This window comes from Nilaparvata lugens, chromosome 3 (assembly GCF_014356525.2).
Source record: "Nilaparvata lugens isolate BPH chromosome 3, ASM1435652v1, whole genome shotgun sequence".
In the NCBI taxonomy this organism is placed as follows: domain Eukaryota; kingdom Metazoa; phylum Arthropoda; class Insecta; order Hemiptera; family Delphacidae; genus Nilaparvata; species Nilaparvata lugens.
Window position 1 is genome coordinate 13,331,501 of NC_052506.1, and position 27,943 is coordinate 13,359,443.

General features: G+C 34.7%; 1 protein-coding gene and 1 non-coding gene across 2 annotated transcripts in view; one reads left to right on the forward strand and one right to left on the reverse strand.

Moving 5' to 3' along the window:
* The first annotated feature begins 1,742 nt into the window (after positions 1-1,742).
* The window catches only part of LOC111058898 (homeobox protein aristaless), a 177,673-nt gene continuing 151,472 nt past the window's right edge, over positions 1,743-27,943 (forward strand). The window contains exon 1 of the mRNA XM_039425462.1: positions 1,743-2,023. Coding sequence (XP_039281396.1) covers positions 1,891-2,023 — 133 coding nt within the window. The 5' untranslated portion in view covers positions 1,743-1,890. The remainder of the gene's footprint in view (positions 2,024-27,943) is intronic.
* Trnar-ucg lies at positions 19,886-19,958 on the reverse strand. Its single transcript has one exon. It is a non-coding gene; the product is annotated as a tRNA-Arg (tRNA).

Here is a 27,943-nt window from a genome sequence, read left to right on the forward strand (position 1 = left end):
ATGTCCCCGTTGGGAAATACGCTCGTGATATGAGTCTATATAGTTTATGGTGGGTTCCGAACATGCGGTAAGTGATTTATTTATTTATTAGGTTAGCAAAAACAATACACGGATCGGAAAAGAAAAAACAGGCTATTGCCCAAAACTTCTTCAATCTCCTAATTTAGTTTCAAGTTTAAAAGCTGATAACTATTATGTTATCAGTTAGCGGAGCTGGGGAGCGTGAAGTAGACACCCTCTTATCTTTTTTTCAGGTGATCAAATGATTCTGCCGGCAGGAACAACCACTCTCGATTATAATGCAATGCAATGTATTTCATGTGATTGATATAAGCCTACTTACAATGAATGGAAATATCTCAACTGAATTAAATTACGTCAATTGTAATAGATTAACTCTTCTCCCAATTAATAAGATACAACGCCTCACTAGGAAAAAGTTCTATTAATTAAACTCGGCCTACGGCCTCGGACTTGAAAACCGATTTCGAGCCGGAAAAGTCTCATTTTCGGCCCTAGGTGCGAAATATACTATTACAAAATAGTTTGGAGAGCATGCTCATTTGAATTGTCCCGCTGCAATCAGCTGTTTCGTTTTGCTATAATGCAAACAATACAACAGCAATATATTGTGAATTTCCATCATGTCTACTGCGTTAAAGTCCTGGACTCAAATAAGTCGAGAACTTGATAGACTCCGGAGTTTAGAAGATAAAATCGTGACTCAGAAAGTCCATGTAGACCCGAGAGCTTATTTGAGTCCTGGACTCTGTAAGTCCAGAACTTATAGATCCCGAGCTCGGAAACCGACCCTTAGTATAACTTGGTACAGCGTTGCCAACGCCGCGTTAACGCCACGGCATTGGCGCTCGTATAACACGGGCCTTGGAGGCGTTCTAGCAGCGCTATTCCAGCGGCGATAGCTGTTTGTAGCTGCGATCTTGCTGCTTATAGCTGCGCTGCTCGAGCGGCGCTGCTAGAACGTCTTCAAGGAGTTGCAGCGCCGCTCGAGCAGCGCTGCTATAAGCAGATAGCTATATAGTGAGGTCCACGTTATAATGACAGTATTTCATCAACTTTGGTTTTGCTATCCTTGTCTATCATTCGACAAAGCCGGTTGTACTATCCTTTTCTAGGTCCACAACGATGCCAATTATGTTTTTGACAGTGTAGAAATATAATTAATTAATGCAGAGAATCGGCATCGCTATTCTTCTATCTTTATCTACTGCCATTATAATGTGGACCTCACTATAGTTCTAACTATAAGTCCTAACTCCGCCTGATAAAGATTTTTTTCATTTTCAAAGCTCGCATCTGTAAGCAGCTATCGCCGCTCGAGTGGCGCTGCTAGAACACCTCTAAGGACCATTTATATGAGTGCTACGGTAACGCCGCGGCGTTAACGCTGCTAGAACGCCTCTAAGGAATTGCACCTTAAGTCTACATTGAATGTAAGAAGTAGGGTAAGAAGAGCCGAGTGCAGTGATTTGAAAAAGACGAAGTGACTTGTGAAGAGACGTCTAATCGGTTGATAAGAGAGTGTAATGGCTCAGTGGGCTAAGTAGAATGTAAGGGGTGTGCCGGAACCCCTTCTCTTGTTAATGAAATAGGCCAGTCCGCCCTCGACGGTCGGACATTGGGAGACCGCCATTTTGAGGGCGGAGCCGCGAAGGCATGGGTGGGCGGGTGAGGGGGGAGGGTTGATAGAGCGCCGCTGAGCGGCTTAGTTGTGGCACGTGCCTTCACCAGTAGCCAACCGAGAGCATCTGTGTGTGCTGTCATACAATCGTACAAGTTTTATCTGGTGCTGTGCCCCGTGAGTGATTGTTGAGTGTCGCTGACGCGTCATGGACCGGCTTCGCGAGTGATCATCAGCCACAGCCTAACATGACGGATAGCAGCGTCATCATGGATCTGAGAACTCACGCCCGTCCCGACCAGTCTAAGCCGCGTCAAGCCAAGTCTGTCTTCTCCATCAGGAGTCTCGTTGAACTCGAAGAGGATCAGGCACCGTCATCAGGTAACGAATCTGATCTATTCACTGATTCAATTCTAGCCGCACTCATCCAATAATGGTCTGCATCATTATCAATAATAATTGCACTATATAGTTCACAGGTGCAAGAGTGCACCGACCTCAAGCCGGATCTATAATTACAGTATACCCATGTGCCGAATATGTATTGTATATCCACACGTATTTCATATAAAATATTCACATATAAGAGTGATATTGCTATCCTCGTCTACCATTCAACAAAGCGGATAGCGCTATCTCTTTCTCGCTTTGCCCTGCTGCCAGATAGTCTTTCAACAATGTATAATTATCAATCAATTTACAAAATATTTCATCTTTTTTATGGAAATTTATTATGAAATTATGTAAAATATAATTTCGTACTTAAGGCTGTGCAAAGGCTAAAAATAAACTTTCTACTCGTGATATTTTTCAAAGTTTTTCGATTTGTATATCATCAAGATATCAAAATGAAAAAGTTTTCTCAGGAAAACATTTTTTTTCCGATCATTACTTTTTGAGATATGAGCGCCTGAAGTTTAAATTTTTGGGACAGAAAATTTCAAATTCGGTAAGAGATAAATCCATGAGATTTGGAAGATGGATTCTTCATGGTATTGTTGAGAATCTAGTAAAACAAAAATTCTGAAAATATCAATTTTTGGAAAAGTTATTCAATTTACCAAAAATAACTCAACTAAAAGTTATTTTTGGTTATTTTTAGTAAATTGAATAACTATCTTAAAAATTGATATTTTCAGAAAATTTTTGTTGTACTAGATCATAAATACCATGAAGAATCTATGCTATCTGGGATTTAAATTGAAATTTAGGGGTTTCTTTGCAATTCTGTATAATTATGTGGTTCTATAGTGAGGTCCACGTTATAATGGCAATGTTTGTTTAGCAACGGTATTGCTATACTTTTCTATCATTCAACAAAGCGGATAGCGCTATCTCTTTCTCGCTTTGCTCTGCTGTCTGATTGCCTTTTAACAATGTAGAATTAATAATATTTAATTAACAAAATATTTCATCTTGATTATGTAAACTTATTATGAAATTATTGAAAAATATACGGTAATTGATTATTTTAAACGAGAATGAAAAGTTGATATTACATCAATAAACCTGTCTCAGCTACTGTCTATAGAAGGCATTGACATGACAGGGGATCGGCAATGTTTTTCTCCTATCTTTCTCCACTGCCATTATAACGTGGACCTCACTATATGCATAGGTAACAATCCTGCTATCATGATATTAGCTATGAGCATGCATGGAGAAAAGAACACTAATACTACAGTAATATCTTATTTCTGCTATGATATAGTATCACAGAGAAAAGATAGCGTAAATATCTTTGTCTAATCCTAGTATTAGTTGCCTCTGGTAGTAAGGGGCGGCTCCAGGACAGTTTCTCGGGGGTGGAGGAGGGTCATGTCTGGAAAATTTTGATTGAAGCTCTAGTTAACCTCCACCCTCCCCTCCCACTACCTCCAAGTATAATTCTGAATTTTTAACGTATCTTCGGTGAAATATTGAGTCCTATCAACATACGATTTCTAGAACCTAAATAAACTCTAATCTGTACGTTTTCTGTCAATTTGTTCTCGGAAATGCTGAGACCACGCAGAAAAATGCTGGAAATCCCCGATTTTGGGCGTATCTTTGACGTTATTCTAAAGCCCTTCTTATATTCAACATTGTCCACCTCTGTACCCAATTTGAAAAATCTCTATCAATTATTGGAAAAGGTAAGAACTCAGAAAAATGCAGAAAACTCTAGACCCTAAATCTATGTGTAAGATTTGAACGTTTTCCGTTAAATTGTCGAAAAAGCTGAGAAGAAACAAAAAAATGACGAAAACGAAGATTTCTGGTGTAATTGAAGCCTTTCCGATACAACATTTGTACACTTCAGCTGAACATGTTTACCAAATTTGAACATTTTCTCTCAATTAGTTTTTGATAAAGCTAAGAAAACGCAGAAGAATGCTGGAAGAACGCTAAAAAGCGACAGTTTTGGGCGTATCTTTGGAGCTATTTCAAAACCCTTCTCATACAAGCTACATTTTTATTTGTTTTCGAAAAAGCTGACAAAACGCAACAGAAAAAAAACGCAGATTTTGGGCGTTTCTCTGTAAATTTCTTCTAATCCATTCTTAGTGCGTCTCTAGAGGGCCAAAACATACCTACCAAATTGAACATTTTTTATCCAATATATTTTCAGTTCCGTTTATGAGTGAGTGAGTGCCATTTTGCTTTTATATATATATACAGTATATACTCATATAGATTATTTACTGCTATGAACCGGGCAGAGTTTAGTAAAAACAAGCACGTGGGGACACATTTTTTTAGAAAATAGTATTTATTTTGCCAACATACAACATTCCCCCAATATTTGGAAAGACAGTTTTGTCACACCCCTATGTTTTACGCATAGAATATAGAATAGAATAAAAATGAACTTTATTTAATAAAACAAAATTTCAAAAATAATTCTTTATCTAAGAAGAAACAAAATGGAAGAGAATAGTCCAACAGCAAGTTCTATGAAATTTGTAAAATGTGAAAATGTATTAAAAAATAGTAAACACGGCGAATTTGGCTCAAGTGGTCACCCGTCCAACGGGAGTAGCAGGCGCATATGTTGCGCGTAGCTCACCAGCACCACAAGGGAGCCAACCGCCTAAAAAAGGTCATGATGAAAACTTTTCACAAAATTCAAGATTCAAGATTTCTTTATTGCAGAAAACATTTATACAAATGCATAGCACATACTTCAAACTATCAAGCTTCTATTTCTTCAGAAAAACATAATAAAACAGGTACGCATTAATTATAATGTTGATGTGATATGGAAGATACGGTATCTTGAGAATAGAATACCCTATAACTTAAATCTCTATTGCAAAGAATATCCCATAAGTTATATGTTGATGAATATCATTCTGATTTCAGATTTTAAGATTGCTTTATTTATACGTAGAAAATATTTCAGTTTATCCATGTTGGCTGATACGATTTTACCCATATACATTATTCAATTCATTGTTATTTTTATTTTAGTTGTTTGAAGCCAAAAATTCTGGGGGTTCAAGGGTTACTATATACCTGACACCCCTTTTTAATTGTTATTAATCTTTGATTGATACAATAAGTACATCATCAAAATGATAGGGAGGGAAAAAAGGTAACCTTGTGCTATTCCTCTCCCAAATTTAGAGTTTTTCATGTGAATATCACTATGAAACCACATATACAATTAATACTTCCACATGATTTTTTAGAACACATTCTAGATTGTTGGGAAAATGAAGGTCATTTTCTTTTCTTTCACCTCGTTAGTCTTGAGGGGGTTTACACAGGTAACCCAAACCTAAACCAATATGAGAGGGGAACATAATTATCATAAATATTGGATAAAAATACTGAGAAATTGTCAAATACCACAAATTTAGATCTGCGGTGTCAAAAATTGTCTTCCAAAAATTTCCCTGTGTACCATCTTTTGCACATTCGTTGCATGGACGAAATGGGAAATAAGTTCCTATAGCTTCTCCCTATTATGAATATGATACTTTAATACCATACAATCTGTCACATGAGTTCAAGACACACCCTAGACTGTGAATTTTCTCCTATTCATTTTAATAGGAGGTAGGGTTGGAGACTTTTGATATTTTTACCTACTTACTACCCTCAATAGAGCTGCTATTTCCAAAATCAGCTTCCAAAAATTCCCCTCTGTACCATCTTTTACACATTCGTTTGCCTGGACGAAATGGGAAATAGGTTCCTATGGCTTCACCCTTTCCTGCACAACGTAGTAAGCGATACAAGTAGTCTTGATTTTGATTACAAGAAGTACGATAGTCGTGATTCCGAGTTAGAATTATAAATAGCCGAGTTCCACCTGAAACAGTCAATTTCGAAAACAGTCCTATCATGAACTAGACAGACAAAATCAGGGTCATCAACGTGAGATATATTTTTCTACCAGGAGAATATGAGATTCGAAGAAGATTCATGTCGTTGAAAAAAGATGCACATTATGATACAATGAGTACCAGAAAAACTGCAATTTATAACTAGGTTGAATAAATTATTCTCAATACCAGAATCAGAGAAAACTTATACGATTGTTTTTCCATGCCAGAGTATAGAGAATATTACACAGACTGATACTCAATCAAAACTTCAGGAATTCTCTCGCTTCGACTGTTGTGTAGAACGTCTATTTTGATATACTGATTAAATGTTTGGGGCAACTCAAAATATAGTACTGATAGCGGATGATCGAGGTACCCACTTCTGTTATGCTAACATCATGCTGTTCATGCTCAACCTTTTTTGGATTGATGTACGACTGAGCCTGCCGTTTCTGTATCAATACAATACTCAAAACTCAAGTTCAAAGGAGAATGAAAGAAGATGCGCATTCGCCCTGAAGACACGTCAGCCGACAAGCGATGGCAACCAGATGATGAATGAATGCGAGAGGGAGAACGTAACTAGATGCCCCCAAGTCTGCGGAAATAGTAGCTCAATAAGACCTTAATGATAGGTCTTGTATTCAACTTGAAACTGGCTCAACCATGTAAAGCATGTCATTGATGAATAAATATCATTCGTATGGACTTCAAGCTTTTCCTCATTCTGAGAAACAGTTGAATGAAACCCAAGTTGATGGAAAATATCCCTACTGTAGTCCATAGTCTATTATATGGATTTGAAGCTTTTCCAACAGAACAAAATAAACACAAGATATTTATTCATGGAGACAACTGGTAACCCCATTTTGTCTGCTATACAAAAAACATACAATAGAATAGAATATTGAATAGTTTATTGAATCACAATGAGCACTACACAATGGAGCGTTGCTCAGTAGTATGTGACATGTTAAAAACGTTTATACAATTATATAAAAACAAAAAATGAGAAAACAAAATGAATTACATGATTGAAAAGTCGAATTATTCATCCAAAAACTGGAAACACTCCTCCATGGTATAGGGTGCTGCTTGAACCAATTATCTCCTTCACGTCAGCGATGACTCTGGTACAAAAAACATTTCAAAATAAAATGTAGAAAGATAAAGTTTTATAAACTACTTAAAAACACAAAACAAGTACGGTAGCATATTATTGGAGAAAAATAAATACTATTACCTGAAATATCTAAGAAAAGTTATACTGTTTTGTTTAAATCATGACCAATAAATTTTAAAGGATTAAAATACGAGCACATTAGCAACGAATCAGTGATAAAGAGTTCAGTAAATAAGTAACTTATTATTAAAACACAGTAACGTACAAGATCATAATAATTACCATTAACAAATATAACTCAGAACTGATTGTTCAACACCTTATGAAATACTCCATAAGAGAACCAGAAGATGTCTAGGTGCTCAGAGAAGCGATTGAAAAGTCCTTGAATTCTATTTATTAGTGAATTGTAGTGACTTACAGTTTTGTATCGATATATTGAATTGAGGAAATTTTATTTGTAAACATAATAAATATAGCAGTATATCTACCAATATTAAAATTCAGGTATCCATCAAGGATCTGGTAGAATCCCACATGATTGTAAACCATAAGTGATGAGAAATGATAATTTCTAAGAACTGGAAACAACTCAAGTTTTTCCACATATTTTTTAATCAAATGTTCTTCAATCTCTAAAGATTATTTGTGATTTATTGTGGTTTTATTGTATTGGTACAGCTATTATGCTATCTAAGAAATGTTCTTATTGGTATTTTCCTGAAGTGATAATCAACAAGAAATTTTAAGTTTTCAAAGAAGACTACCGTTCAATTAAATAAAATATTTATTTTGTGAAAAACAACAATTTTTGTTTTTACAGGCCTGGCTGTACAAAGATCCTATGAAATTTATATGTGATTAGATACGTTTCCCACTTCTGTGATTGGTTCTCGTGGCATCTAAATTCCGTTAATAACGGTTAAAATTCAATAGCCTTTTGTGCAACCGGGAGGTAGTCCTATACTCTATTATTGTTTTTTATAAACAAAGTTTTGTTAGAATATGTGGAGTTGACTGTTGAACAACATAAATCTCATGTATCATTATAGTCATTCCAGATTGAGAAATGTAATTCTATAATATAATATTATTAAACGGCTCCCTTCTTGTAACAGCTTGTGGATAGAGGAACTCATAGATTGCCTGTTGAGGTGGGAGTGGCTGGAAGAAGTCTAATTAATACAGAAGAAGAAATCTTCTTTAATACAGTATAATAAAGTAAAGAATTGGCTTATACACGTACGGGATAGGAAATTCACGAATGATGCATCATCACTTCCGAACTACTTGACTGATTAACTTGAAATTTTGCATTTAGTTTATCAATTTACCGAGGGTGGATATAGGCCTATTTTGAATTCTTCAAGATTTCAGTAGGTCAAGTTTTTTAGTCTGTCAAGTTCTTAATTAGACCCTTGCGGAGCACGGGCTACCTGCCAGTATCCTATTATATTAAGTGAGCGATTTCTGTAAATATTTTCATATTTGGTTATTTGTATTATCTGGTTATTTATGTCCAACGGATCTCGAATAAGGCTCTAACGATTTTCACGAAATTTGAAACATAGTAGGTTTATGATATAAAAATTCGATTGCACTAGGTCTCATCCCTGGGAAAACTCGCTAAAGGACATTGAAAGGATAATTCAACCTTGGAAAAACAGCTGAGATTTTCGTTGTCTGTGGATAATAAAAGTGAGTGAGCGAGTGCGTCTGTGGAAAATCAAAATATCTCATCCCCGAAATTCATAAACTGACGTATAGCCAGCTGTACGATATAAACACGATAAATATAAGCGATATAAGCTGTTAAATATGAACACGACCTAAAAGATGAAGAAGCCTTAAGGGGATCAAAATTCGGGGAAGAAACAGTTTTGGGCTGTGCCTGTTAGTTCTTCCCCTATCATTTAAAAGAATTGTGTTATGTTTATCAATAAATAAAGAACGAGCGAAGCTCGGTGCCCCGATATTGAAATATTTTAAGAGCAAATTACAAGGTGTGATCTACAGTTCAATCAGTTGTCTGCTATTTTGATGTAGGCTGAAGATCAATTTTCGTGGATTCTTGTTTGCAGTTGAGTTTCTTCTTCCACTGGGTTTATTAACCTACCACAATTAGCGACAGCAATCTGATCGAATTATTGCGGTAATTTGGGAATGACGTACAATTATTATGAACGCAACAAGAAATGAGAAACGCATGACACGATGAAATTGAAAATCAACTGTGTGAGATTGTATGGCTCCGACCTGGCTTTTCCCCGACGCTTCTATGCAGGCAGGTCTATTGAAATATAACTAGATATTCAGGAGAGCTCATATACATTTAGCGAACTGAATCGTTTCCGTTTATTGTCAACGGGACGGGTGTTATCTGGTCTCGGGGAGATGAGCACAGGCAACATGTGAATTTCATCACAAAAGTAAATTAGGAAAGTAGAGTGTGAAAGATGCAGATAATAGTTGACGGTGCGTGTGACAGTGAGTCTTTGTGCTTCTTGATCAGTGCTTTGTTAGCGGTGGAAACCTTTTATTAGGTCTAGATTGAAAATTGTCCCCAGATGACTTGCCAGAAACGCAATTCTAAGGCGCTTTAATCAGTTTAAGAGGTTTTCACCACGTACTGTTCAGCGTTATTGAGGCATTCACACAGTCCACGTCCACGTAACAACCTCTAATCAAAACTTATTCAATCCAAGGACATTCTCGTGTTCTCTAAAACCATTTTATTGGAGAAATCATAGACGTCATCGGTGGAAAGCTATTCTCTGTGGAAAACTATCTTGATACAGAACTCCTTCACTAAATAAAAATAAACAGTATGAAAAAACTTGACAGAACTCACATTTCGAAAACAGATTCCATTGTAGCATATAATTCACGTTTGAAATTTCATTATGTTATATTTTTATTTATATTTATAATTTATATATATTTATATTTATAATTTATATATATATATTTATATTTATTATTTGTGATATAAATTGAAACAGGAGACACGATATAAATAGATTGAAAACACTTAAAAACTTACATTAGAAATGGGGGAAATTTTCGGAGACTGTGTCTCCTTTCTCAACGTTGAGAAAGGAGACACAGTAAGTTTTTAAGTGTTTTCAATCTATTTATATCGTGTCTCCTGTTTTAATTTATATTACAAACTTTAAAGTGTCTTCTTTCATATTTATTATTATATTTATTCCATGTTTGGTTTTGAAGCATTCAAATTTAATAATCTACTTCATGAAAATAATCAAGGACTGGAAATTTTGTGAAGTGATCAACAACAAGACTTAACCTATTTCGGACTATGTGTAACCATATCTAAATTTGGGAGAGGAATGGCACAAGGTTACCTTATTTTTTCTCCCACTATCATTAATGTACTTATTGTATGAATCGATAAAGAATAAAGAATAAGTATGGAATATATGAATATATGCATTTATGTTACGTATTTGATGCAACCCAAATGTAGCCAATGTAGTTTAGGCTGCAATATGCTGTGTTGAGTTCCGAGTTCCAGAGCACAAACTTTAACGAATCATTATTATGAGAATCATTAGATTGTTATTCGACAAACCGGTGAAATAATACCAATAATCGAAATACAATTCAATATAAGAATCATAAGGATTTTGTCTATCTTTCGTCCTGTGGAGCTCTCATCTGTTAAGGTGCGTACAGATATACGCGCCGCGAACATGAGCAATTCACTTTTAATAAACTGATGCCAAGCTTTTTATATCTGTATCTTACCGTTTCTGTAAAAATACATAAATATAATCAGCTGATTAAAAGTGAATTGCTCATGTTCGCGGCGCGTAAATCTGTACGCACATTTAGCAACAGTCTACGTACGTGGACATCATCAGTGGTTTGACTAAGTGGTCGAGCTGATAAACTATCTATTTATTTAATTCCATCCACTGACCTGCTACAAAAGGGGTGTATGGATTTGATAAATTTATACCACAAGAAAATGTGTGCTATCCTCTTAAACCTCCAACTTGAGGTTTGTAATATTCATTGAACTCCTCCACTGAATATGAATCAATTGACGGCAGCTCCCTTCTCGATTGTTTTTTCTAAATTATAAATTTTCTTCCTGATAATTCTTCTAAGTGGAATGGCAACAGGTTGTACAATCGAATACCTAAGCTCCGTACACCTCGTTCATACATGCTACTCAGGTGCGCATCCTCGCTTATCGCATATCGCTTAGATAGGTTAAGAATCACGCGCCTGCTACCTCTGTTGGAAGGGTGACACCTTGAACCAACTCCTCTGAATATAATAGTTGAAAAATCGCTTCCCGGTGATTCGGAACCCACCTAAAAAACTGCAAGAACCCACCTCAAAACAGATTATTTTGTAGCATATAATTCACGATTAATCTCATCTTTCTTCCACCACATCCTCATCCAATCATCTCTCCTTATCATCCGCCTCCATTCCCACGCACAAACCTAGAGCTGATGTGGGCATCACCCACAGCAGAAAGAAAGTATAATTTACAAATGAAATTGTAATGGTTATGATACTTTTCTCAAGAGACTAGTCAAGACTAGAGTAAAAAAACTCTTGTGAGCCCTGAAAGATTAAACTGACCTCCCTCCCGCACGCGCAGGCACACACGTCAGGCCTACCTGCGCCATTGATATACTATGTATACTATGTATTATACAGGTAGACAGCCCGTCCCTTTACTCCCCACACAAAAGAAGACTGCGCTTGTGTGTGTGAGTAGTAGGAGGGTCGGCCTAATCCTTTAGAGCTCATGCCTGTTTGGACAGAGTATATATTACTATGGTTAATATAGTTACTGTAGTTAAGACTACCCATATTCATTGCTACACATTGTCATTGATGGTCTACAGTCTACATTCTACTGCTCTAGACCTCTATATCATCCAATAAAACTCAAAAAACCTTTCAAGTACTTATCCACATACAGGTGCTCCAATTTTGTCAATAATGAAATATTGTATAGGTGAAAGTTACTAATACTGAAAGATTGGGGAGTGAGGAGAGATTATTCGTCTAATTGGACCTGATAACGAAGTAAAGGGAATCTATAATGGCCTAAATAGGCCGGCTTGTCACTCAATTAGTGAACTAATTAAATAATCTATCGTTCAACGTGCTACATTCAATGCTTGAAGGTCTGTGTAAGTTACATGGGAAATTGTCAAATGAGTGTCACTCTTGCTACTAAGTTTCCTCATGGCTCGTCAATCAAATTAAGTTGTGTAGGGAATATTATCTTGCTAATTAGATTACGAATGTCAAGTTTAAATGACTTCATTATTATTGAAACTGTTCAGTGAATATTTGGGTGGAGGCCGGATATTGATAAATTTTGAACTTTGAAATCATCATTATATCTACTGAATCACTATCTGTGATTTTATACAGTAACTAGCCGTCAGGCTCGCTTCGCTCGCCATATCCGTCTAGCCAGGGGGCTCCGCCTCCTGGACCTCCGACTGGATCGTCCAAGAATGAGATCAGCCGGCTCGCTTCGCTCGCCTGCATTTTTTCATTTGATCATTTTTATCATATGTTAGGACGATCAAGTCGGGATCCAGACTGAACGGGTGAGCGAAGCGAGCCGGACGGCTAGTAATATAATATTGCCAGGGATAGCTCTGATTGAAGTAGCAGTGCCCAATCAATTTTTTCGCGATAAATGCATTTCAATCTTCAATTTGGTGCCAACCTAACGAAGTCAACTCAACTTAATGCCATCCTGACAAAATTATTAATTTAGTTACCAGTTAAAAACTGTTTCGAAGAGGTACTCTCTCAAGATTATAGTTCTATATTAACATATGGTATGAACATTTCAATTATAATTAAGATATTGGAATAAGAAGAATATACATGCTAAAAGACGAACTTTAAACCCTCAAAAACCACCCTTAGAATTGAAATATTGCCAAAAGATCTGTTAGTGCGCCTCTAAAAGGCCAACTGAACATACCTACCAAATTTGAACGTTTTTGTTCCGGTAGATTTTTAGTTTTGCGAGTGAGTGAGTGAGTCAGTCAGTCAGTCAGTGAGTGCCAATTCGCTTTTATATATATAGATTCATGAGGGGCCGATAAGATAAACCAACTTCTGAATTCGAAATTCCGTAATTTTTCGATGAAAAATCAGATGTATCAATATAAAAATGATGAATGTATATGGATCAGCTCTTCAATAAAAAAAATATCTTAAAATGAGTACACACTTTCAAACTTTTTACTTTCCTTGCCCTATTACCATATATGTAAGGAAAGTATTGCTTCCCGAAAAAAATTAAGGTAGCCCAATTTCTAAATTTCTATACGTTTCAAGGTCTCCTGAGTCCAAAAAAGTGGTTTTTACTTTCATTGGTCTGTGTGTGTGTGTGTGTGTGTGTGTGTGTGTGTGTGTGGTGTGTGTGTGTGTGTGTGTGTGTGTGTGTGTGTGTGTGTGTACACGATATCTCATCTCCCAATTAACGAAATGACTTGAAATTTGGAACTTAAGGTCCTTTCAATAAACGACACGAACAATTTCGATCTAATGCAATTCAAGATGGCGGATAAAATGGTGAAAATGTTGTAAAAATTAGGGTTTTTCGCGATTTTCTCGAAAACGGCACCAACGATTTTGATCAAATTTATACCTGGAGTAGTCATTGATAAGCTCTATCAACTGCCACAAGTCCCATATCTGTAAAAATTTCAGGAGCTCCGCCCCATCTATGCAAAGTTTGATTTTAGATTCTCAATTATCAGGCTTCAAATACAATTCAAACATAGAAATTTCAAGTGGAAAAGATTGAACATGAGAATCTCTACAATTAGTAACAATCTCTCAGTAACAATTTCACCTAAAATAAAAAATAAGCTCGAAATTCGAGAAAATGTGATTATCCAATTGCAAAGTGTTGGCAACTGTTGATTCTATTAAATGATTCACTATGAAGAGATTGCAGACCTCGTGGGCCTCCAGCGTTATTGCCCTGTCACCAGCTGGATCAATGCTTTGAACAGCAGACTTGAAATGCGCAGGAACACTAGCGTCAGGTGTTCAATTTTCATAACGGCAAGGAAAGTTGTGTGAGTGCGCCACACCAGATTTTTGGGTATTGGTCTGTATGTGTGTGTGTGTGTGTATGAGTGTATGTGTGTCTGTGTACACGATATCTCTCTCATCTCCCAATTGACGGAATGACTTGAAATTTGGAACTGAAGGTCCTTACACTATAAGGATCCGACACGAATATTCTCGATCATATGCAATTCAAGATGACGGCTAAAATTGCGAAAATGTTGTCAAAAAAAGGGTTTTTCGCGATTTTCTTGGAAACGGCTCCAAAGATTTTGATCAAATTCATACCTAGAAAAGTCATTGATAAGCTTCATCAACTGCCACAAGTCCTGTGTTATTGTCCTGTCACCAGCTGGCTCAGATCTTAGAAAAGTAGACTTGAGGTGCGCGGGAACACTATCGTCAGTTGATCAATTTTCATAACGGCTGAAAAAAGGGAAAGTTGTCTGAGTGCACCACACCAGATTTTTAAAATATGATAAAGAGGTTCCACAGTCGACTACTGTAGTAATTATAAACACTTCAAAAGATTAGCATCATTTAATGAGAACAAACGATGTTGGAATCTAAAGGAGAAACAGGAAATTTATTTTCAGGCCTTTCTATTCATCCAATATTAGATAATTGAAGAGACTCAAAGTGTATTGATAAAGTGGATGATTGGCAACATCTCAAGTCTCTTGAATTATAAAAAGTTCCTCAACATCAATATTCACTCTACAAGCTTCATCAATATTAGATAGATTGATTTATTCAACCTTCTATTTAAAATCTATTTACCTATCAAATACTGTTATAATGATAATACGTTACCTTAATTATGTATGAGTGATTCTTTGAATTTTATAATGATAATACGTTACCTTAATTATGTATGAGTGATACTTTGAATTACAAGTTGACGTTGATGCTCTAATAAGTAGCTTATTGGACATTGTATCTGATTGATGATGACTTGGATTTAGCAACAAAGGGTACTAAGGGTCAAGTGTCTTTTTACGACACATGACGACATGAAAGTGTCATTATTGACAATGACAATGACTCACAAGAGGTGAATCCCCACGACAGTCAACTAATTGAATGCAGAGAGCAGTGTTAATCACTGGACCAACCAGCATTATACTATAAGTCGTTTTGAAGTATACCACGATAGATAAAACGAGAATAGTTTAATCTATAGTACGGTACTTCGAACTTTTCAAATTATACTGCTTCCCAGATCCAGATAGTTACTATTGCTGTTGTACTATCTCCACAAGATTTTTCACATTTTCGATTATCATGATGGCATCATGCCCATGAGGCAGTGTTAATTTTATTGGAATAGAAAGAATGGAAATATCATAATCCATACTGGAACAGTTAGAACAATTGCACCAATACTATTGTATTATATTGAAAAATTGTACAATATATTTCAAATCTATAATTGATGAATCATCGATATCGTTATGTAATATGTGTCACTTCATAGGCGACTGTCAGCCTCAGTAACTCCTTTTTAGCACTAGTTTTGTAATTAATTTTTATAACATCTCAAACAGGTCTAGTACCTCGAGATGCAAATACTCAATTGGCATTCCATTTTATTTTGTAATAGTATTTTCCCATCAATCTATAGTACGGTACTTCAAACTCTTCAAATTATACTATCATAATATATTATGATACTTTATATTATATTATCAGAATATCATCAGCTGTTCTTAGTGAGAATTTGTGTGTATTTTTGGCTTCAAAATTCATAAAATAACTTAATTAATACAATGTGCAGTGATAATTAAGTGTAATATTTAACTATAATTTGGTGTTTTAATTTTTCTAAATTCAAAATTTGCATCTCATATTTATTTTTGGACGAAAGTTGAGCTTGAACTTCTTACAGAAGAAACATAACCTATTTTTTGGACATGTAATCAAAATTTGGGAATGGAATAGTTTGGGCCAAGCCTGTTGTTCCTTCCCAATCATATTTATATGATTTGTTATTGTATCCATGTATAAATAAATAAATAAATACTGCTTCCAGATCCAGATAGTTACTATTGCTGTTGTACTATCTTCACAAGATTTGTATTGCTTTTATCATGTATTTCTAAGATATTGTATTTTTTCTATTTTTCTGCCAATACTAATTTACAATTATTTCTCAATTAATTACTCTGTCATTCATCAGAGACATTCGAACGAAATAACTCTGAATTCATTCATTGACTAATGAAGTGCTTGTTGTGTGTTGGAAAAATGAAAAGCTTCAAGCTGTGAAGAACATGCATCCCCGAATAGAAGCCGAAGGTTGAGCATGAACTTTTGTGAGATCCACTCCAATCTGTCAATAGCATCAATGCTTTCCATTAAAACAATGCTGACATTCTGAAGTGAATCTCACTCCAACTACTTAGCAGCCGACAAGAAAATCAAACGTGCGTCTCAAGCAGTTTCCGGTCGGATGGAAAACACGTGACAATGATTGAACTGCAGTTCCGGTGCTCTTTCTTCACTTTTTATTGTCGACTACCACAAAACTCTTGAGGCCTTCCCCGAGACCACTACGCCCCCGGTTTTTGTTCAGTCTGCTAATGAGGAAAACAGAGAAAATAATTTATTTTTCATGGAAGCCTTTTCTGCCACTGCCACGCCTGTCTAATGACCAGCTTCAAGACCGTTCAATTGCTCCCTTCAAAGCAATTACTGATCATTGCCTTCTGGCAACAGAGATGACTGACTCCAATTGAAAAATCCCTCTTTTCCACTTCCATGGAAATCCGACTAAAATTGAACCACCTTCTGCAATAATTGAAATTCTATCAATCGACTGAGTTTTCACGTTTAGAAGAACTGAAGAATCAATCATGCTGTTAAACATTGATTATGTTTATAATGTATTTGATTATGATTATGTATATAACAATTTTGGCCAACAAAAACCACATATTTTCTAAAAGGACATTCACAGAATAGTCAAATACATATTTGAAATTCCTTGCTTAGTTTAATTGACGACCTAGAATTGGGCACAATAATCATTAAGTATGTCTATGATTATTCCATTATCATTGAACTAGATATGACAGACATACATGTTTGTCAGACAATCTTGACTGACAAAACACCTTTATTCGATTTATTGTAAGAAAATATGAAAGTCTTGAGATGTTGCTCTCATTTTGGAAAAATCATAGGGTCATGGAATATATGCATAAAAAAAATTAATCCACTCTGGTATACTGATATTATTGGATCCATGGAGATTAAAATCTGAAATATCAGCAAGCTCATTATTGATAATACGTGATTTAGTAGTGATCACTGAAATTGATTGAAACCTGATAAGAATCCAATATCTCTCGAGGCTTTTTTGAGAATCTCACATTCAATAGGGAAAAATTGAGTATTTGATCTTAAACCTGTGAAGGTTTATTTTATTATTTACTCTTATGGCTTTTATCGGCAGAGAGATCCTGTTGGATGTTCTGCCTTGCCGTATTACCCAATGTCATTTCCTATCAACACTCAAGTTTATAGGTTTTGTCTTGGGTTCTTCATTTTTCTCACTAAAAATTTGCACTTTCACTTCCTGAGTTCCTATTTTATAAATTTTAAAATCAAGAAAACTATTTTCAAACATAAAATCACATTTAAAAAGCAAAAACTATAAAAATTTTGATGATAATATTGAACTGAAAATTTTACAAGGTTTATAATGATGGACGTTCATTGATACTAAAATTGAATATCTTATTATTGCTGTATCGGTAAAGTGAAAATGTTGAAATTGTTGAAGAATTCCACTTCTTTTAGCTTCCATTAATACAGTCTACCTCCGACCTCTATTATCTTGTTGAAATGTCAATCAAAAATTAAAGTATACAAGATAAAATGTTTTAATCAAATTTATTAGTCGGAAACTCTAGCAAATTAATTCAACAAACATTGTTCCAAGCACATAGAAGAGCTCAGATAAAAATCTAATTCTCAAGACGGTCTGTTGCTCTTCATCTTGGCTGTGCTATTGCACCCAGCCAGCTTTGAATTAATTAAAACCATTCAGCGTCCTTCTCCCGTAGCTTGAGTCTGGTTGGTTCGTGTAAATGAACAAGAAAATGGTCGGCAGTTGATATTATAAATGAAATTAATGGTGCGAATTGAATGGCTGCAAAGCTGGATAAATATTCATACACAATGGGCAATTTGGTCAGACAGCGCTCTGTCATCGTATTACGTTAAATAACCCGTAAAAAATAAATTGCAACCTAGCTGCAGTATTTAGACAACCAATGCGTTAGTTTTGATCTAACGTAATGGATAATGCTAATAGTGGTTGTTGTAGCGAATGACCGACCGTAAACTGCCTTATTATTCCCACTTGATGGCCGGGAAGGGTGAGGGCAAATTAAAAATCATAGAAGTTTCACAGCACCTTTGAAAAAGTGAAACATTATTACAATCATTGCAAACCTGCGAATATTAGAAGAAAACTGAGCAATTTTCATGTTAATAGTCCTTATTATAAGAGTAATTTGTTTTCTAATTTGCGTGAATCAAAAATGGAATGAATAGAGTCATAAAAATTAAGTTGAAATGTACTTGATGATTACGTTTCTCTGTACGAAAAGTGCTGAGCAACTTTACGACTGAAGCTCATGTCAGCAAGATATTCAATTGAGGTGCTTTGTACATTAATGAGTAACTAGCATGTTCATGTCATTAAGGATTGACCCTGGAAGTTCAATAGTAGAAAATACAAAATCAACGTAGGTTATTTCCTGATTTGAAGGTAATGCTTGACTATTTTGTGTTTTCGATTGATAAATTTTGTGTTGATAAAAAAAATACTTTGTTCACTCTCGCTCACATCATTCATTCATTTATTTATTGTAAAAAATACTACAATCATAATATAATTATGACATTGAATATAATCATTATAATAACCATGAATAATTGGATTATATTATTATAAAATATTATTGATCATCACCTTGATCGAATAAATCCTAAATCCTATTGTCTTTATAATCGGGAAATCGAATTCTCCATGATCTCGGAAAGTAAATAGTAATTAATTATTCTTGGTAATTGTACTGGAAAGTTTCCCAAGAACAAGAATAATTAATGATTTCTCCCCTCTCTTTCTATTCAGAAATTAAGTGATTAAGATTATTTTTCAATGCAATCTATTTTTTATTTTACCTTAATGAACTCCTCGTATTTCACGTCCACTATCACTTATTATTTTTGTTGCAGTTTTCTAATTTTCTCCCAGTTTTATCTGTTAGTATTATTTTGCTCTTGCGTTGTCCGCTTGGAATCTGTATGTTTTTTTAATAATGGAAAGCTTTTCAAGAACGATTAAATGTTTCTTATAAAAATAATAATCAAGTTTATTTTTGAAACTATTAAAATGATTCAGCCTAAACTTTTTTGTACTCAAATTAGTTGATTAATATTTATCTTATAATATTATTATTATTATTCATTTATCTTATAATATCTCAGCTTATTTTTGAAACTATTAATTGATTCAGCCTAAACTTTTTGTTGAGTTTTAATAAAATTTGGATAAAAATAGTAAACTGATTAATTGAACGAATTATACTAATTCATTAAGCTGATACAATTGAGTAGTACTCAAATTAGTTGATTTATTCCATCACAATGAATAGCATCACAATTTTACAACGAAAGAATGTAATAAAAAAATTTCGACCGTGACAGGACTCGAACCTGCAATCTTCGGATCCGAAGTCCGACGCCTTATCCATTAGGCCACACGGTCCTTATATAGGGTTCGAAATTCGACATTACTTCGCCCAGGGGTTGAAGGTGGTGAATTGACTTAATGTTATTACTATTACCATTTCCTTTTCTCAAGGATAGTCAACCTTTTTTACTGGAAGTTTTTGTTTTACTGGAAATCTTTAGAGCGAGAATAATAATTATTTGTCAGACGTTTTCCTCATTACTCAGATCCTTTGCTCAATACGCCACCGCAAACTTAGGGGATGAAATAGCTATTCATTATTTATAAGTCTATGAATATTTTAACATTATAATTTTATTGTTTTTTTGAAAGTAATCTAGAAGATTTTTCATTAAAAATATAATTTTCAAGTCTTTCATAACCTCAACAGAGCGCTTTCCTGGAGCCTCCAGTTATTGATTTTCACCAGGCTGTTCCAGTAAGTTGTGCGCACTCTCCAAAAAGCCCGCGTTACTTACAAACGCTTATTTCTGTCAATAAAACAAGTAGTCTATGAATAGTAGAGCATAACATTTTCTGTAACGTAATAAAAGTCGACAATAGCTCTGAAGATTGATACGAGATCGCCACTTTAATAAATTATTCCTAAGCAGTAGCAATAACAATTTATATTGAAATTAAAATATTGTTCATGAATGCTCGTCAGCTTATAGACTGACGTGCATGTCGCTGGCACGTTATAAACTGACTCCATCCAATATTTAAGGCTCCTTCAACCGTGGAATTTGTTTGAGATTGGCAGAGATCTATACTACAGATCTATCAATATCAATACTCCTTTCCATGTTAAATGTAAATATACATTTTCATCTAATTTTCTCATAGAATATTCTTTCCACTTACACAGTAGATTCTTTGCAGTGGGCTATGCAAATTGAAATAAATTGCTATTTGATACAAGTTGATAGCTGTTGTTTACAATATTGAAAGAGTGAAGAGCAAGTTTTAAACAATAGATATGAGTTCAAAAGTGAAGTGAATGAGTTCAATAGTGTATGAGTTCGAAAGTGAAATGAATGAGTTCAATAGTGTATGAGTTCGAAAGAGAAATGAATGAGTTCAATAGTGTATGAGTTCGAAAGAGAAATGAATGAGTTCAATAGTGTATGAGTTCGAAAGTGAAGTGAATGAGTTCAATAGTGTATGAGTTCGAAAGAGAAATGAATGAGTTCAATAGTGTATGAGTTCGAAAGTGAAATGAATGAGTTCAATAGTGTATGAGTTCGAAAGTGAAATTAATGAGTTCAATAGTGTATGAGTTCGAAAGTGAAATTAATGAGTTCAATAGTGTATGAGTTCAAAAGAGAATTTGAAATCGATGGATGACCACTCGTAGCCCAGCTCCACATGCAACATACAGAAAAATTATTTATTGGCTGATTATTTCATGTGATTTGGACCTCAGTTACATGATGTGAGAAATCCACAATACCCAATATGAAAATACACAATATTCAACCCTGTTTGTAATGAGAAACCAAGATTTTTATAGGATTTCTCTTGAAACGCACTTAAACGCTTCCTTTTAAGGTAACCTTTATTCTGAAGTATGTTTTTCTTAAGAAACTGTGTTATCTACAATAAGGAAGAATAATTAATTTACAACAATCTAAGATCAATGATTCTCTATGATCCATTATTGAGATCGAATAAATTGTAGCGGTTGAAAAATGACGGCTGCTTTTGAAATAGAGTAGGCCAACTTCTCCCATTCCATGAAAAGGTAGGTTTTGCCTTCTCTAGAAGAGACAATACAAATTCTTTGAATAAGAAAAGAATAAATTAATATTTAATCTCTGGTATGGCCTACAGGTTTTGGCTCATAAATTGTGGAGATAAGAAATTCTCCAAGATGATTCTTTGGAGATGTTCAAAATATAGAAGGATATATATGAGAAGGATGAAAGAAAAATTGAATTTAAATTCACTTGAGAATCTGATTTTTGCTCGATGAGTGATGAGTCACTTTTATTTGTGTATACAGTAGCTTCAAAATTAACCAAATTTTCAGATAAGACATTAAACTTTTTTAGGTGTTTAAGGGGGAGGAGTCGGTGGGGTGGAGAGTTGTCACCCCTGTCATATAAGTGAATTATGAATACTGTACTATGATTACAAATTATAAAAAAATAATCGAAACTGAAACTACAGTATACTATTTTCAATCATGGCCTTCTATTCACAAGGGATTTAATTAATTAATTTATTTATTTATTTATGAAAAACATGGAAGCATGCAGGATTTCTCCCAAAAATTGCTTCCATAACAACACAATTACAATAGTTCATTATACATAGTAAGAGTACAGAAAAGAAGAATATTGAAAAATTACAATGAAAGAAGAGATTGTGGTACAAATACGCCAGTCACAACCCTAAGTTAGAACTGATCAAAAATTAACAGAATCCAATTAATCAGAGAGTAGGCAAAATGAAGGGCTCGCTCCCCCCCCCCTGTTTTGTTCCTTGAACGTGATTCATCCACGCTGTTTGAGCAAACACGAAAGTCTTTTTCTCCTCCTTTCCATTGTTCTTGCCTCGGTCACCCTCTCTCTCTCAGCAGCAGCTCATTATTTCTTCCTTTTGTGTGAGCTGTGTCATTTTGATCATCGTCTTCCCTTGTTCTCCAAGAGCTTTAACCTGAAACCGAGATAGGCTAATTGACCAGGCCAGCCAACCAATTATTCCTAGTGAGTGTTCGGTACTTGCCCGCTCTGCCGGGACAAATTAGATGTTGGCACCACTTTTTATTCACTTTGTTTCATTTTAACGCTTCATTTAATTCAAACAAAGTCGCAGCATTGCCCTTCTTCAGCATTCAGCATTTCACAGTCAGCTTCCGATATGCCACCGGTTCAGGTCGATAGCTGAATGCTAATGAATGGAAAGTTCAAGTAGCCTCTAACTGTGTTACCTATCCACTAATTACATACCAGAAAAGTGTTTCTTTTCTATCCTGTTGAAGAGACAAAGAATGTGATCTCAATGAAGACCCAGTTGACTGGAACAGTTTGTTTGTGAACTTACTTCGCGAATGTGACCAAGTTTCAATCCATCATCTTTATTCAGACATACAATCATACTTAAAATGTACATGAATGTGTCAATAATTATAAACATTCTTAGTAACATAACTAGACAGTCAGAAAAAAATATATATAAATTTACATAATAGTCATCATGATTGGTTTTCAAGAAACTCATCCACCGAGTGAATAGTATCTTAAGTCACAAGGACGGGAAGGGCCCTTTTGCAGGCGAGAATGATGTTTCTAGTCGAGGCGTCAGCCGAGACTAGAATTTCATTCGAGCACTGCAAAAGACATTCACGTCCAAGTAACTAACACTATTTTTTGTCATAATAGTCCAGAAAAGAATAATTGAGAAACAGAAAACATTACCTGCTTGTGCTGACATTACTACATGCATTCTATAAACATAACCTAGTTTACAAGTTTCGAATCAGGAATTTCATGACTGTAGTAATTTCCACAAAATTTCCACTTGGAGCACTAAAAGGCGGTTTTCGTACCAGTTTTGCTGTTCCAAATTCGGAACTAGGAAACATACTCGACTGTAAAGAAAACATTTGATTTTATTACAGTACAGTATGCCGTAATGAGAATCATATGTTTATTTGTTCTACAATCAGCTGTTTACCGGCTTGATCTCATGGATGTAAAACAGCTGGAATTGAATGCAAAAATGCTTTTCAAGTTTTAAAATAGTTTTAAAAAGAGTGGAAGTCTGTAATAGAATTTGCACCCCGCACAGCTAGGCTTCCTCTCAAATAGCTTTCTCCTATGAGGCGCAGCTGAGTTGCAAAGTTTTCCCTCCTTCTAGTATTATAAGAAGGCATATCGGCTCTAAGTCTGAAATTCGTTCTATTTGGGACAGAATGTACAATCAGCCTGAAAATGTAAATTGAGGGTACAAATAGTAGCAATAGTTATCTGAATGCTTCTCTACAAGGGTGGTTGCATCATCATTCATTTTATTTTAATAATTACAAATCATGAATATGTTCATATTATATGAATATGATCGGGATAGAACAACAGGCATAGCCCAAAACTATTCTGTTCCCAAATTTTGATAAATAATGAAATGTCCGAAAAAATAGACGTTATGTTCTTACTGAGGAAATTTAAAGTTCAAAGTTCTGTCCAAGAATATATATTAGCTAGAAATTTTGAATTCAGAATGATTAAAATACCAAATTATAGTCAAATTTTGCACTTAATATCACCGCACTTTGAATAAATTAAGTTATTTCAGAAAATTTTGAAGCCAAAAATATACACACAACTTTCAACGCAACTTTTAAAGCATAGTTTGTTAATGAATTATCCACGCACTTGAATTCCAGTATTTTGATTTTTCTGTCTTCTCCACAGTGGATTGACTGGGGAATCGTCGAGTTACAGATCGCTAGTAACAAACGTAGAAAATAATGGATGACGAATTAAATTCAATACTTTCCAATTGGCTACCAGCTCATGTTATCTGAACATCAACTCCTATCCAGATTTCAAATCAGTATCTGAGGTGTGCTACTAATTTGCACCTGCCGTTAGTTTAATTCCTTTGCAAATACCTGAATTTATTCTGGAACATGATATACGTGGATTAGTTTTTGTGAGAATTAGTACCGCGAAGGTAGTATTTAATAGAATTATTAGTTATAGAGAACTGGATACTTATTCAGTGAATAGGTATTCACAGTGAATTCGAGCAGCTTCTTGCACAAGAATGTTGTAGAATAATAATCCGTTGAGTTACAAAATACTGTAGTAATAACAGCGGAAATGTAACCGGATAATAACCGATAACTGGTTCGACAAGATCGCTTATAAACCGCTTGTAAGATACTACTTAATAGGAGCGGATTAATTTCAAATGAATTCATTTAATAGTTTCAATTCCTTCTCCTCTTCAGTGCAATTCCCTGTCATTTAGTACTTTTTCACTTGCATTAATACATTGCCGAGTCTTTTTGTCCTTTCAATTCCAATTGAGGCAAATGAACTGCATTCGCTTAGCGATTGGAAATGTGTTATTATAAGAAGATAATATTATATCATTTCTAAATAGCTAAGCAAGTTTTGTTCGACACAACGTTGTCAGTCAAGATTTTCATGAAGGAGTCTTTTTAGTTTTTAACAGGGTTAAGCGAGTTCAAATGACTACAGTAAAAATCGTACAGGTATGAAAAGGGTAAATGTTTTGCTAAAGCTTGAGCCTACTAAGCACTATATCCAATATTTCTATAGATAATGGAAGTAGGATCAAGTATGAGATACTTTATCATGAAGTGAGGCCGTGCAAGGAGTGTATGAGATAATTACAATGAGTATAAATAATGTGTTAATGTAATGTGTATCAAGAGATGAGTAATTGTTTTGCTAGTGCCTACTAAGCACTACAACAAATATTTCCAGAGATAATGGAAGTATATTCAAGTATGAGATACTTTATCATGAAGTGAGGCCATGCAATGAGTGTATGAGATAATTGCAATGAGTATAAATAATGTGTTAATGTAATGTGTATCAATATGAACCAAATATCTATCAAAAGGGCTACAAAGTTACAGAAGAAAAATATTTTTCCTCTTACACGAGTATGTTGGTTCAATACAGCATACAGAGGCTGGAGTATAGATTTTCATGTAGGCTATACTTATTACCAGTATTAAAATTGATATCAGTCATATTGATTGAAGGTATAGGCCTAGTGTCGATTTTTTCGAGTCATTCGAAGTTCGTCTGTTATTGGATGATTATTTTTGAGGCTTCTGATCAATAAGAACTTTTTAATTGCTTGGTACTGAATATCAAATGTTTTTGAAATTATTAGATGGGTATGTAACAGTCAGTCCAGTCCATTTAGTTGAGAGTAAAATCAGTGAGGTCATAAAACAAGAAGACACAAATATAAAATAATTATGAAGCTATGACGACATAAGCTACATAAACTTAACATTGTTCAAAATGTCTACATCGTTATAAATTTGTGAGACGAATTTCTTACAACATAGTCTTTAATAAAAATGTTAACAGTGCGAGTGCGAATTCCTTTTTGAGATTTTTTAAATCCAGAGCTATAAAAATTAAACTGGCCAAAAATCAAAGTAAAAGAATCAGGGAAAGTCATACTTACCACATATTATCGCATGCCTCCAAATACATTAATACTTAAGAACCTCACTAAAAAAACAAAAGATCTGTAGAAAGTTGTGGATGAAACATCATTACCTTACTGAGGTTTTTCCTCTACCAGGCTCTAAAAGTTGACATAGCTTGCACCATGTAATGAAGTGGAGAGACTGCAATTGATTTAGGCCTTCAACCAGAATGTAATTTACTTTGTGTAGGAAGACTCAACATCAATGTATTCATTGGGAAACAAATGGAGCACCATATGCGTAGCGTAGACCTTGGTTAGAGCTTATTATAATTTTATTATATCGCAATAAACCTCACCTAACACTTCGTAATAAACTGGGAAGTGTAGTGAGCTATTCATTTAACGATACTATTTTTATTCTAGTTGCTATCAAAGTAAAATAATTACAGTATTACATTGGCCAAGTAACTAAGATGCAATCAAATAAAATTTAGATAGTAGCTAAGAAGTAACCGTGATGATGTTTCACGAACGGGCAAATAAAATTATAAATTGGATACTGCGCTCGGATATTTTACGATGTTGCTTCATTAGCTTTCGATCGTAAATATTCTAATAAAGTAGGTTTAGGTTGTATGTAAATGTATGGCAATACTACACTTTATGAGAAATATAAATTATTTCTACTTTGTGTCTTCGATTAGCTGGCGAAAACTTGGTTAGATCATTCTAAAGCATTGCTAACACATTGCGGAGGTTGCCTTCTTCGTCTTGCATTATCTCTAACCATTTTACTGTATTACTTTGTGCTGTAATCTGTATGGAATGAGACATTTTGCAAAATCTGGTTAGTCGAATGCAAATTTACAGAATGAAGATAATCATGATGAAAAGTAATAAAATATTTTCAAACAAACAATGAATAGATTCAAGAAATTATAGGCCTATTCGAGAAGGATGTTGACTGTAGGCTCACCTTCCATAATCATAATAAATTATATTTCAATAGGAAAACTCCAAACACTAAATAGCTTTTACTCTACTTTGTACGTTCATACTCATACTTTGTACTAGGTATAATCTTATCACATTGGTTGCTATAAATTATGCATTCATCCCAAGTACATACAGTAATATAATTTCATAATCCGGAGCATTTGAAACACTTTATTTGAATAACTTTCACTCTACTTTGTTCGTTTGCACTCTTATTTTGTACTAGGTATAATTTCATTACATTGGTTGGCATAAGTTATGCATCCATCCCAAGAACATAATATAATATCATAATCCGGCTCATTTGAATCAGCAAATAAGTTCCATACTAGAATGGATTAATGTTACATGAAAAAACCGTTGTAAGGTCTTTGACAACTTCACCTGTCTACTAACACTGAAGAAGTTTTCTCATCAGTACAGTAAAGTTCAGTGAAATGAGGAAAAGAGCTTATAAGCTCGAAGAATTGATGGAGGAAGCATATGCTTAGTCTACACAGTAATAACAATTTTCCACGACTAACTACTGACACTGTAGTAGGGCACTGTAGTTGATTATAGGGCACTGTATAGTACTGACACTGTAAAGGGCTAATGGCTCAGATGTTACCGACATGATGGGATTTTTTAAAACATAAAGTATTGATGGCGCAGGAGGCATAATTTCTAGAATATAATATTTAGAACTCCCAGGACAATTCGTCAATTCGTCTTTTTATGACTTTCCTTAAAACTAATTACATTCTTACTCCAGAACGAACTAAGTAAATCCTCAATAAAGCCCATTTATATGAAGCTTGACGATATGAATAAGCTCAGCTAGAGTTACACGTTTGGTTCACGTGTTGTGTTTTTTGATTAATGTTGTTCTTGAG